Genomic DNA, 13186 nt, shown 5'->3' on the forward strand with positions numbered 1-13186 from the left:
CCGACTGCCCCCACACACCCACCGGCACCCGAGGCCGCTCTCGACTCTCCCACCAGGCGCCCCGCCGCCGCCCCGCGCCCGCAGACCCCGACCCTGCTCTCGCCCGCACAAAACTCTGCCACGGCGCACCACACAAACGTGGGAGGAAATTCTGCCCCTCCTTTCCTGGGCTCTCGCTCCTGCCTGCCAGAAAGCACCTCTTTCCAAACATCAGGACCGGCTTCTCGCCACCACCACGCGCTAATAGGTTTCCCGGACCCCGCGGATGCGCTCGGCCCTCGGCCGCATGCCTCAACAACACCTCCGCTCCAGAGAGCCGGGGGGGTGACGCGCTCCCGAGGCGTCACGACATCCGACGACACGCCGCTCTGGCCCGCGACCCGTGCCGCGACACCTACCTCTGGCCGAGTCCGTGCGTTCGCCAGGTGCCGACGGCAGCTCCCGAGGATGGTGGAGACCCGCGGCCGGCCGTGCGAGGACACTGCACCTGGGGTGCAGGCTACCTCCAGCACGTGCTACAAGCCTGGCTGGGAAAGCCTGGGAAAGCCTGGGAAAAAGCTGCAAAAAAACCCCCCTCGAATTCCCCATCGGTGATGGCAAGCTGCAAGAAAAAACCCAACCCCAAGTCCCCCATCGATGGTGGAAACCTGCAAAAAAAACCCCTGCATCCCACACTGACACCAGAAACCTGCAAAAAAAAAAAAACCCAAGTCCCACATCAACGCCGGCAAATATCCCGCTCTGCTTCTCCATCACGACGCCTGCCACGTGCCACCTTTGCATCCGAGTCCGTGTCCAGTCTCTCTCCGGTTGAGTCCCTCTCTCGCCGCTGCGCATCAGGAAGGGTCGGCGGCAGCCTGGACGCTGGGGGGGTGCCGTCTCCTACCCTACAAAGACTCAGGCTGACGCGAGAACAGTACTCGGCTGGGCGGCGGAGCCCCGCCTACGAGGTCGGGTCCCGCGGAGCCGCGCGCAGCCACAGGCACAGCTGGGCCGCCACCAGAAGGGTCGCTTGGGCACGGTGCTCCCCTGAAGAGCTGGAGGCTGCCGACACAACGAGACCCACATGAGCCACGGCCCCGGCGTGCACCGCGCCGGTCCCGTGCCCTCCCGGGTGCCCCGTCTCATCGCTGTTCCCCCCTCCCCCCACGCCCCTTACCCTACCCGTGGGCTCTACCCTACCCTGCTGCTACCCCGCACCACGCTATATGCCATCACCACCCTTGCAACTGCCTGCCTGCCTGCCAGCTCTTCCAAGTCTGCCATCCTTGGCCTCGCGGCCCTCGGACGCCACATTGCCAGGCGCCTCAAGCCCCAGGAACGGCCCGTGCCCAGCTTCCTGCCCTCCGCCTCCCTCTTATCTGCGACACGCCGCACGGTCCAGCCGCCTTCGCCGCACCGCTCGCCCCCACAGCTCCTCGGCTCAGGCACGCAAGCCCCCCGCTACACTCGCTGCGATCTTCCCGTGCTGCCCCCGGTACTTGCCCCTGCAGCTCTTGCCGTCCCCTTGCAGTGTCCCCGTCACACAGCTGCACAAAGGTCCGTCCACCTGGCTCGTGCAGATCTGCTCGCAGCCTCCATTGTCCTCGCACCAGTCCGACCCTGGGCACAGAGAGCAAAGGAGGACACCTCAGTGATCGTCCCAGACCCCGAGACCCCCGTCCTCAGCTGCCCAAGACCCACGCTCCCACGCTCCCCACTACAACGACGGGGCCCACGAGAGCGCACCCGTTCCCTGCCGGGCACGCCCTCACGTCGCACGTGGCACAGGGATGACACTCAGACCCAGCGAGGCTCCCGTCGTGCCCTGTCGCGCCAAAGCAGCGCCTAGTCTGACGCTCGCAGCCCTGCAGGGGGCCTTTCGGGAAGACAAAGAGGAGCCCCTGCAGCACAGGGCCACACAGCCAGAAACAGAGAGCCCTGCGCCACCCCGGGCTCCCGCCGCCCGCCCTGTCCTCAGGCCGTCTCCTGTGCGATGGCCCGTGGACCCCTAGGAACGCGCATCCCCGAGCGAGATGGACCCCCGACACGGCCCGCGCTCCCCCACCGACCAGTGCCCCGGCGCCCTCAGCCCTCGCATCCTGGCAGCAAACCCCGCGCCGAGTGCACTCTTGCGCTCGTCCCGATTCCCGCTCAAAGGAATGGCCTCTCCCTGCAGGACGCACGCACGCACACTCCCTCACCCCGGCGCCCCCGGATCGATCCCGCTGAGCCCAGGCGGCGCCCCGCGGCAGGCCGCCGGGCTCGACCCGGATGGCAGACGAACCCCCACTGCCTTCCTCGGGGCCATGCGCACTTACGCTTCCTCCTAATAGGCCCCACCGAGAGGATCTGCTCCTGGGGCTCCTCGGCGAACGCGCTGGCCATCCTCGTGTGCTGAGGGCAGTTCTACGCGAGGATAAAGGCTGCCTCCGTCACTCTCAGCCCCTGCCCGGGCCCCCTCCGGGCCCCCTCCAACCGGGCAGGCTCCCAAAGGGACCCTGCGACCAGGCTGCGGGAGCACGGGTCCCCAGGCGGCCTGCCCGTGGCGGGGCTCTCCTCCCAGCACCTAGATGGACACGCAAGCCTCCCGGCCTCGCCCCCGGGCTCCATCTCCGGCCGCCTTTCCGACGCTAGGTCGGCTGGGCTTGCCGCGCTCTGCCGGAGCCCTGCCAAGCGAGCGACCCGTCCCTCGCCTTTTGCCCTGCTTACTATTTTGCAGGAGTATTTCTCTGAATCGCAGAGTGAGACGGCACAGTGGAGGTGAACTTCGTCATAGTCCCCGATGAACTTGAAGACGGTGACGTGGAAGCGACACGTCAACGAGACCCCGTTCTCCTCTATGCCAATGGTGTTGTCCTTCATGTTTTGGCACCTGCGCAAAGCACTGACGCTCACCCCGGCCCTGCCGTTGGTGACGCGAAGAAGGCCGCTTCTCGCTGCTGCCAGGACTCCGTCACGCACGCGGCCTCCGGCTACCTCTACGCTTGGCGAACCGCCTCCTGCGCTACCAATGGCAGCTGCCCCGTTCCCCACCCTTTCCGGATCTCGGTCTACCGTCTCCCGGACCGAAAGTCGCCCGCTCCTACTGCCACCGCCGCCCCGTCGAGCGCCCTCCCCGACGGACGCCACGAGAAACGATGGGGCACGCGGGGCCTCCCGGCCCGTGGTCACTCACCCCCCTTCGATGATGAAGTAGCGCAGCTTGTCGTTGCTGTCCCGCGAGGGGGTCGCGTAGCACTTGTTCAGCATCAGGATCAAGTGGTCGGAATCGGCCCCGACGACAAAGACCCCTACGTAGAGCACGTCCCGGGTGGTGAGCACCACCTCGCCCTGCCGGTAGGGGTGCTTGTAGGACGAGTTCTTGTACAGGGCCATCTTGGTCGTGAAGCTCCCTTCCTGCGTCGGCACCGTCAGGTTAATCACGCTAACGATGACAAAACCGTACCAGCTCAGTCAGAGGAAAGGCTACAAACCCCCGACTTGGCACCTCGCTTCAGACCCCCTCCGCGTGCTCCCAGGCCCGCGCGTCTCACCCCGGCTCCTACCTGAGCATCGGCCGCACGACCGAATCCAGGGAGATCTTGATGTCCAACTCGTAGGCGCAGGAAAACTCCACGTTGATGGTCCGGTCCCGGGTGATGATGTTGCCCGTGTTGTTCGCGCTCTCGATCCACACTGTGTTCTTGTACACTATGTGCGTGCTGTTCGACTGCAGAAGGAACGCCAAGCGTCGCTCGAGACTGGCCATCTCTGCTCCCTTGCTCCGAACGGATGCCTCGGCCCCTAAACGCGCTGCGTGATGCTGAGGGCCCCGCCGCCCCTCTGCCGCCTCCGGCCCGAAAACGGTATGGTACAGCAGGGCTACGAACTGCAGGGCAGCATCCTTACTCCACGAGACCCGCCTGTCTTCCCCGACCCCCATCCCGTGAAAGCGCCTCCCGAGCATCCCTCACGCCAAAACGCTCCCTCGCCCCAATGTCCAGCCGGGCCGCCGCCGCGAAGGAAGACTGCCCGGCTGGCAGAAAGCCACGCTGCATCGACACACCCCACACCAACAAGATCCTTGCGTGCGCGACGGCTCGCGATACACGGACTGCTCTCCTCAGCCTCTCAGCTACTCCTCCGCCCCTTCCTGCACGCTCTGGACCAGGACACCAGTTGGCGGGGTGACAGCGACCTCACGTCATACAAAGCCCGCTTGCGACCTACTCCCCAACCGCAAGCCGCCCCCCCGATCGACGGTCGGAGCTACGCGTGCATCCCGGGCTCTGGCCGATGCTCAGGTCCTTTTCGCTCCATCCAGTCATCTCTCAAAGGTGCGCTCCCCCCGCCTCCTCCGCCCTCAAGTTTGCATGCGTGACAAAGACGCCCGAGACAAACAGCCCGGCCTTTGCTCCCGGCCTCACGCGCCCCATGCCCCAGCTCGCCTGCACCACGTTGCCGCAGTTGCCCTTGGTGTTGTTGATCTGGAAGGAGATGAAGTCCTCCCCTTCGATGCCAGGGCAGTGGCGATCGTTGACCCGCACCCCCTCACGCTCAAAGCCCAGCTGGAACAGCTTGCACTTCGAGATCGACACCTCCATTTGGGCGGCTTTGCAGGTCACCTCCGCGTCGATGATGTCATGGGTGGCTAGAGCAGAAGACGAGACAGCTTCAGATTACCGCCAATGGTACCTCCGGCCCGCCCAGCCCTCCTCCCTGCTGCCAGAAACGGGCCAGGCTTGTCTCCTGCAGCGCTCCTTGCCCATCCAACGTCACAGCTGCCCAAAGCGCTCCCGAGCCGGAGACGCCCATAACACGCGCTCCAGAAAACCCGATCCTGTCCCGAACCACGCACAGTCACGAAACCCCGTCTCGGCAGAAGTCCCGGCCCTCGGTGCCTCCCTTCCCTAGGCCCCGGCGGTCCCGCGGCCCGACGCGTGCCTGCACCGACCGGGGGACTCACTGTTCCCGTAGGGGGGAGGCTCCATGCAGCCGCACAGCTCCCCGCCGTTGTCCACCTCGCAGCTGCGGTTGGGGCAGCCGGCGCCCACACAGGGATCTTCCACCACTCCTGCTAAATGGCACAAGACGGAGCGCAAACACGATCTTTATCCTCAGACCGCAGGGCGGGCTCCTACGACCGCCGCGGGCCGCCCCCGCCCCCTGTCCCCCTCTCCCAGTGGGAAGCGGCTCCTCTCGACCCGGACAGCCGCCGGCTCCCTTACAGCAGTTCTCCTTCTCGATCCACTCGGTGCCCAGGATGCCGAAGGTGCGGCAGGCCTCGCCGTAGGCAGCCAGCGAGCCACACAGCTGGACCTTCTTGCGGTTGTAGCAGCCGTCCAGAAAGCAGGACTCGTAAAAAGGCAGGGGGTCCAGGAGGCCGTAGCAGGGCTGGAAGAAGCCTTTCATGTCCGTCAGCTTCAGGCAGTAGCTGTCGCTCTGCAGCTCCTGGATCTGGACGTTGTCGCAGGAAGCGGCGTACTGCGAGTACTGCAGCTCGTTGCAGCTGTGGGCGGCGGACGTGTTATGAGGGCTCCCGTCACGGCCGGCCCGGCTCCTGCCCGGGGGGGAAGGGCCATCCGACCGCTCACCTCTTCTGCATGCCGTTGGTCTTCCAGCTCTGTGCCAGCACCACGCTGCTGACTGCCGGCTTGCCCCGCAGCGTGGCGTAGTCGTCCGTCCGGTCGCCGTTAAAGTTGCCGCAGAGGCCGCACACCTTGTTCTGCAGCCGCTCCCCAATGGTGATCTTGATGACGTTGAAGCCGTTGTAGCGGATCTGGATGTCGGGGCTGGAGTCGATGACCAGGAAGCCCTCCTGGCTGAAGATCTTCGTGGAGAGCCCCGTGACGAAGGGAATGTTCACATGGCTGCCGTTCACCTGGCGCGGGAAAGGACACAGGGCTGCCGTCCCTCCCGTCCCCTCCCGCCAATGGCTCTGCGACTGCCTCCCGATATCCCAGCCGTGAACACGCACCACCTTGTCTTTGCGTCCCTCCGCAAAGCCCGACAGAGGACAGACCCATAGAGCTGCCTCGACTGGGACGCAAAGCCACCGGGACGGAGCCTTCTGGGGCCCGCGTGGAGACCGTGCTGCGGCCCCGCGTGCCATCCTCCGCCGCTCGGCGGCCGGCCGCCCGGCCCGTGGCCCCTCTCCAGAGAGGGCGGATGCCCCTGATGGGACCTTACCTTGACAGTATTCCGGTCGCTGATGAGGATCTGCTCCTCGTTGATGTAGAAGTACACAGGGGAGATGATGGTGAGGTTGGGCGAGGACCACTTGTCAAAGTTGATGATGAGCTGGAAGGAGAAGTCGGGCAGCTTCTGGCAGATGGTGGAGAGGACGAAGGCGCAGTTGGCAGGGAAGCGGAGGAAGGCCCCGTCGAAGGTGCGGAAGACGCCGCCGCCCGCCGCCAGGCAGAAGGAGCTCCTGGTGCTGAAGCAGCCGCGGACACCATTGCGCAGGGCACATTCCTCGTCTGACTTGCAGTGCCGCGGGTCGCACTGGATGAGGTTGCGCCGGAAGCAGCGGCACCGGCGGGTGCAGTCCCCGTTCCAGAAGAGCTGCTTGGGCTAAAAGAAGGACCCTTCGCTGGCCTGGAGGGTGGCCCTCCCCTCTGTGGTCGCTCAGGCCACCGTTTGCGTCCTTCCACCGCACGGCAAGCCAGAGCGGGCACCGAGGACGGAGGCAAAAGGCGCAAAGAACCGGCCGGCAGCTCGCGCCTACCTTGCGACATTTCCACGACCCGCGGGCACGAGGAAACAGCACGTTTCCGCTGCCACCGCAACCCCCCTCGCCTCTCGTACTCACGCAAAGACCATGGTGCGCTAAATACCTCCTTGACCCCTTTCTCATGCCCTGCCGGCCGCCAGCCCGTCCACTAGGGTCCCCGCACAACAGAACCACAATACTGGCTTGTTACGGGTGCGGGGCTTGGCAAAGACGCCTTATGCAGACCAGTTTCACCGACACAAACCACAATCTGCTGTAATATGAGCGGCGCCGCCAGCGCAACGCCCTGCCGAATCAAACTCCCAAGCAACGCCAATACCTACAAATAAGTCACTTTCATGTGAAACGGTAAACCCGTCTCGCGTGGAATACCTAGCACACCATGGTCATACAGTAGCGCGCTTTGACGCTCATCAAAGGCCATCTCCCCAGGCACTGCCCTTGCTTCCCCCCTCCCCCCCCAATTCCTGCCTAACACCCGAGTCACCCTCACCCAACAACCACGTGATGATTTTGTCAGACAGCAAGACTCGCTACACCGCACACCGTGGGAGGATGCCCCTCTCCTCTCTACCCTCGGTACCCCTAGAGCCGTGAGAGCCCGGTGCTGCCGCTGCGTCAGCCCCACCCTCGCTGACAACCGCGGGTGGTTCCATCACCAGCACGGTAGCGGGTTCTCGCCTTGCGGAGTCTTACCGCCTCCACCTTTCCACTCTTCCAGGAGCTATAATTCCCCGCGGAGCCCTCGGATTGAGGCTTCCTTGCTCTACGCCTTGCTCTACGGAGCTCCGAAAGAGCGGCCGTGCGAGACTCGGGCTGGAAACCAGACATGCATGGGAGAGGCGCCCCCGACGCGTAAGCCGCCTGACCCGAGCGCACGCCGGTATTCGGATCGGAGCTGGACCCCGGCCGTGATGCAAGGAGTCCTCCAGCAGGAGCGACAGTAATCGGCTTTGCAGCTCAGAGGAGGACTTGGGAGACCGCAGGACAGCTTGGCCCCAGCAAACGCCAGCAAACACCCCACGGGCCGTCGCCGGGGCTTCGCTTACGGAGCCTCCATCGCCTCTCTCCGCCTCCACTCGATGCATGCCTGCCCGCTCTGCCCCTGGTTCCCCACCTGCTCTCGCTCGCCGCAAACACGCCAGCCTTCAGAGCAATCCCCGAGCACGGCCGTGGACCAGCAAACACGTATGACTGATGAAAGAGAGGACCTGTCGTCCGGGTCCTGCAGAGCACTCTCTCTGACTGAGGCTCCGACCCTGCTGCCCCAGCAAACGGACCCGGCGTGACACCCGGTACTGGCCCGGCCCGACCGCCGTCTCCACTCGGGGCACGCGATACTGCCCGGGAATATCAGAGAGAGAGCGGGAGAAAGGTCAAGAGAAGGACGTGAGCTGCGTACCTCGTAGTATTTGCCGTCGGAGTAGCAGCCGCAGTTGTGGGGAAGGATGCAGCTCTTGCCATTGAGGACATACCCAGGGTCGCACTGGCATCCCTCCACGCAGTAGTGGCTGCAGTCGCTCTTCAGCCGGATGGCGGCGCATCGGGGCTGGCACAGGGACACACAGCTCTCGTAGTGGCTGTTGGGCGGACAGCTGACGGCTGCAACATTGCCAGAGGACAAAACGGATACAGATTAGCTCCCCAGACAAAACCGACCCGGCGGCCAGCCACACGTGGGGCCGTAATCCCCGCTGCTGGTGTCCCTGGGCAGCTAACTCCCCTGCCGAGGTGGCTACTGTGGACCGCATGGCCCGGGGAGGGACCTGGAGCTCCCAGGCATGCAACTTAAGGGACAAGGCAGCCTCCGTCCCTCCGTCCTACGCCGCTTGCCAGCTGCCCGGTCTGAGCTGAGCAACGCTTCTCCGTTACTCACCGCTGTCTCTGAGCTCCTGCATGCCGGTTTCCTGAGAGCCCTTTCCCCGTGGCTCTCTGCTCTCCCGCAAACAAGCCTACCCCCTGACACCAGATTAACATCCCCCTCCAGGAGGGATGCTCGTGCTGGCCCCGGGGCCTTTCGGGCAGCGTACGGAGCCTCTGCGCTCTCCACGTGGGGACACATTTTGGGAAACGTGTTTTTGCCGGTCTGTCAGAGCGTAAAGCCTGTGAGGGCTGCTGCTCACACCTGGGCAGGCCGCCTCTCCCCGCGTCCCGCCGGCTCGGCAGGGACCGTTTCGGACCCGGCATGCGGGGCACCAGCTGGTGGCCTTGCTGCCCCTGCCCTGTGTGACAGTGGTGCCTCCTGAGTCGTGGGTTTCCTCGTTAGAGGGAAGAACAACATTAATTTAATTTTCAGTCTTGTTAGCTAAGACAATTTACTTCCTATCTGATTTGCCAGATAGATCAGCTGCCAGAGAGGCTCACGGCCCCCATCCTCAGGAGTCTAATTGAACATCGCATCGTAATCTTGTTGACAAGAGCATGCGACTTCATTAGAGCAAACACGTTCTTCTGGCTTTGAAGCTCACTAATACAATTCCTGCTGAACAACAGAGGGACGGCTGGTACCTTCTGACCTTGAGGCCTCCCCCTTTCCATCCCTGCTCCCGCTATGCCGCACGCAGTTCGTGACGACTCCAAGAGAACATAGCGCCCCAGGCCTGGTCCCACACCATCGCCCCACCCGGCAAGCACGGGAGGGACCGGCCGCCGGCCTCCCCTTCCCTGGTCTGCGTACAGGTTGGTCCAGCACGCTCGGCGGCAACTACGTGCACGCTTACCGCACCGCTTTAGCTCACCGCTCCGTCGACTGCCCCCTTACTCCCCTGCAGAGAGGAGGGGATACACAGCGGGGCCGTCCCCGGGCGCTGACCGTGGGGACCCGGGACGGGTCCGGGTCGATGGCCCGGAGGTCATAGGCACCCCTCTGGCGCTCCGTGTGGCGCTTTACCGCGTCGCTACGGGGTGAGCTCCGGCAAGTGCTACGGCTACGGTGGACGGCCCGGGAAAGCACCTCTAGGGAAGAAGAAGGGCCCAGAGACGGGGCGGCACTTACAGCACGAGGTGAAGTTCCTCCAGCCGGTAATGGCGATGCCCTGCGTTTGGCACGTGCTGGCGTAATTCTGCAGCCAGCTGCAGGCCGTTTGCATGGCTCCCCTGTCGACGCACGTGTCAAAGAGGCAGTTCTTGTAGAAGAAGCCGGGGCTGATCTTGCTGTGGCACTTGGCAAAGACGCCACTTTGGCTTGGGATGAGGCTGCAGAGCTGCTGCGGTTTCCAGAAGCCTTCCACCTTCCCGCAGGCAGGGCAGCGGTCACCGCAGCCCACGCGGCAGAACGCATCCCGCTTCGCCCAGCTCTGGACGAAGTCGGCAACGCCGGCGGCCGGCGTGCCGCCCGCTGCCACCAGGTCGTCCTCGGGGTTGCCGTTGTAACGGCCACAGAGGCCGTAAGTCAGGTTCTGGAAGCTGCGCGGGACAGTGACGGAGAGGAAGGTCTTCCAGTCGTACACCACCTTCAGCCCAAAGTCAGTCTCAACCACAACATGAAAGCCAAAGGCAAAGATGTTCACTTTGCCCTGGCCCAGCTTCAAGGGCAGGTAGAGACGCTCATCGTTGATCTATGGAGAAAGAAACATCTTAGGGGCACCACCCCTACATCCAAAACAAGGCAGCCAACGCGAAAGTCCCCTCCAAAAGCCGGCGCGGGGCGGCACCCCAGGCACGAGCCCAAGTGTACGCCTTTCCCGACCCCCAGAAAACCTTGCAAGCCGCAAGGCCTCAAGCCTAGGGAATCGCTCCGTCTTTTGGGAGCCACAGCAGGGAGATGTAACCCTGGCCCTCGTGTCCCCGCACTCACCAGCACGGTATATTTGTAGGCACGGTGGATGACGATGTTGTAATTGAAGACCTCCACCTCGACTTGTTTCACCCACAGGGCCAGAGAGGTGTCCCGATCCTCGTTCTTGGCTGTGACGGTGAACGCCGGGAAAGTGTCCGAGCGCTCCGCCCTCGGCCGAGCGATCGTGGTGCACAGGAGCAAGGCGCAGCTGCTCTGGAAGTCGAAAGAGTAGCCGTCGAAAGTCAGGTAGTGTCCGTAGCCAGAGACGATGCAGGAGGCGTCGGTGCGGACATGGCAGTAGTAGAGGCCGTTCTCCTCCAGGCAGTACTCGTCGTCCTTGCAGGAGACGTTCTCGCAGTACACGCTGTTGTCGGAGCCGTTGCAGTAGCAGAGGAAGTGGCAGGCAATGTCCATCCAAAAGGTCTGGTTGGTGGCCAGCTGGCGCCCCTCAAAGTTGCAGCCGCACTCGCCACGGGGAACGCAGCGGGTGCCGCGGAGGGCGAAGCCCTCGTCGCACTGGCAGCCCTCCGTGCAGGTGTCTGCGCAGACGGGGCCTGCAGCCAGGGTCTCGCAGGTCTCCACGCAGCTCATGCACTCCTCAAAATGGCTGTTCTCCGGGCAGGCGAGAGCTGCAGGGCCAACAAACAAGAGTGTGAGTTCCCAGCTCCAGCAGCCCCGGGGCAGCATGGGGTGGGGAAACAGGCAAAAGGTGGGAACAGGGTGAGCGACGACTGATTCAGGGGAAAAAAAAGCAAGAGGGGAAACGGTCCCGGCGCTTTGCCGGCCGCCAGCTCTTCCCGTCCCTTTTGCAAGCCCTTCTCCTCTCGACCATCGCCCTCCTCACATCACAGCCCTGTCCCACCGCGGTCCGAGCGACACCTCTGCCTGCTATTACGGAGGGTATGAGGCCAGGGCTTGGCCTCGGGCCACTGCCCGGAACGGAGAGGATGTGCTGCTCCCCCCTTCCCGAGAGGACGCCTCCCTCAAACCTCCGTGGCGGAGACGGGGGCCGCTTCCCCGCCACGTACTTCCACGCTGGGGATTCTTCACATTGGCTTCTGAATTATGAATGTTTTCCCATCGACGGCAAGTTTATAGCGACAGCTAAAAACAAGCGTTATTCAAATTATCCCCTGGTGGTGGCATACAGCTCTGTCAGACACCATCTGCAGCTCTAGAATGCTCCTACACCACATCGTAAAACTCCTGATGCGTCCTGAAAAGCCACCCTGAAATCGCCTCCCTGGAAAGTCTGTCTCCGCCAGCACGAGCGCCGCTTAGAAACTACCGCCGGTACGCGGGGCGGCGCTGCCTCGCCTTCAGGCTCGGGAGACGTTGCGTTCCTACCACAATTCCCCTTTCCCTTCCGTAACGCTGCACGGAAGAGCGCTTTGTCCGTGCTGACCTCCCTCGCGGCAGAAAGCTCTACCGGGCGTAGCTCTTTCGACAGCAAAGCCGATCTTTGGTTCACCGTTAGGGAAGAGACTAGGAAAACTGTCCCAGATTGCCAGTGTTTAGGCACCTCCGCCACTACCCCTTCATATGACTCTGGACATCTAATGCTGCCGTAAGCGCCGTTGGGTCAGGACCTCCCGCCCTAACGGCCCTTCTGCTATTGAGCGTCTTCCCGCTCAGCCATGGAGGAGCACCCTATGGGTAAAGGCCACCCACCAGAGATGAGAGGGGAGCGGGGGGAAAGAGAGCCCGTACTTTTCGGCATCTCGTGAGAAAAGCTGGTCTACCTCTGCACACCTGCAAGCCTCTGACAGTAAGACTCTGCCCAAGGTCGGCGGTGCCTACGTTCCCTTCTCCCCGCCCCGGGTACTTAAAAGCTTTGGCGGACTCACGGCAAAAACTGAGGCTCCTCCACTGGCCGACGTCCACCTCGGCGTTCTTGCAGGCGCCGGCGTAGCGCGCCACCGAGTCGCACAGCTCCGACCGGTTGCCCCCGCTCTGGCACAGGCGGAAGAGGCACGTCCTGTAGTAGGCCGAGACGTTGACCACACCGTGGCACTCCAGGAAGGAGCTGTTGGTGGGGTCGTTGATGATGCCACAGTTGGAGCGGCTCCTGTAGGACTTGAGCAGCTCGGAGTCGTTGTTGCAAGCCTTGAGGAGGTCCCCGCACTCCCCGTTGCAGATCTCGTCGAACGTGGTCCAGCTCTCCAGGAAGAGCTCCAGGTTGTCCGTGCACTTGCCCTTGGGCAGGCAAAACTCATCGCTGGCGTTGCCGTTGAAGAAGCCGCACAGGCCCCCGGTGCAGTTGAAGTAGGCGGTGGAGAGGCGGATCTCCAGGAGGCCTGAATCGTAGTAGCCGATAGCCAGGAGCCCTTCCGACTCCATCACAGTGCTGTTGTCGCTACGGTAGATTTCCAGGCGGCCGGAAGGGTGGAAGTAGGGCAGCTCCACGTCGTAACCATTCACCTACAAGCAACGAGCGGATCGGGACACTTCAGGGAGGGTGATGCGACTTTGCACGGCCCTTCCCGTCTGCTGGCTGCGCCATGCTGGGTACGCTCAACACTTCCTGTCCTGGACCCCACCCTCCAAGGCCCAACAACAACTTCGCAGGCACCTAAAGGGCCTCCGCCCAGCGGTTGTCCACACGGGCTTCCTCCAAGTGCCGCTGTAGAACTTGAGGACCCGACCTGGTGGAACGATCCGGGGCCGCGGACCTGCGATCCCTTCTCTAAAGGGACGTTAGATCACGGCGCGAG

The 13186-nt window shown here is 63.6% G+C and overlaps 1 protein-coding gene across 1 annotated transcript in view; it reads right to left on the minus strand.

The window, feature by feature from the left end:
* Positions 1 to 875: 875 nt before the first annotated feature.
* TECTA (tectorin alpha) overlaps positions 876 to 13186 on the minus strand; it is a gene marked incomplete at its 5' end in the record, with an annotated part of 29019 nt that continues 16708 nt past the window's right edge. The window contains 15 exons of the mRNA XM_082330529.1: positions 876 to 1044; positions 1486 to 1602; positions 2301 to 2388; positions 2692 to 2854; positions 3158 to 3406; positions 3528 to 3691; positions 4410 to 4612; positions 4928 to 5038; positions 5190 to 5470; positions 5556 to 5842; positions 6151 to 6534; positions 8097 to 8296; positions 9690 to 10251; positions 10491 to 11101; positions 12320 to 12893. Coding sequence (XP_082186655.1) covers positions 944 to 1044; positions 1486 to 1602; positions 2301 to 2388; positions 2692 to 2854; positions 3158 to 3406; positions 3528 to 3691; positions 4410 to 4612; positions 4928 to 5038; positions 5190 to 5470; positions 5556 to 5842; positions 6151 to 6534; positions 8097 to 8296; positions 9690 to 10251; positions 10491 to 11101; positions 12320 to 12893 — 4095 coding nt within the window. The 3' untranslated portion in view covers positions 876 to 943. The remainder of the gene's footprint in view (positions 1045 to 1485; positions 1603 to 2300; positions 2389 to 2691; positions 2855 to 3157; positions 3407 to 3527; positions 3692 to 4409; positions 4613 to 4927; positions 5039 to 5189; positions 5471 to 5555; positions 5843 to 6150; positions 6535 to 8096; positions 8297 to 9689; positions 10252 to 10490; positions 11102 to 12319; positions 12894 to 13186) is intronic.

The sequence above is a fragment of the Platalea leucorodia genome, assembly GCF_965183815.1.
Source record: "Platalea leucorodia genome assembly, chromosome: 20".
In the NCBI taxonomy this organism is placed as follows: domain Eukaryota; kingdom Metazoa; phylum Chordata; class Aves; order Pelecaniformes; family Threskiornithidae; genus Platalea; species Platalea leucorodia.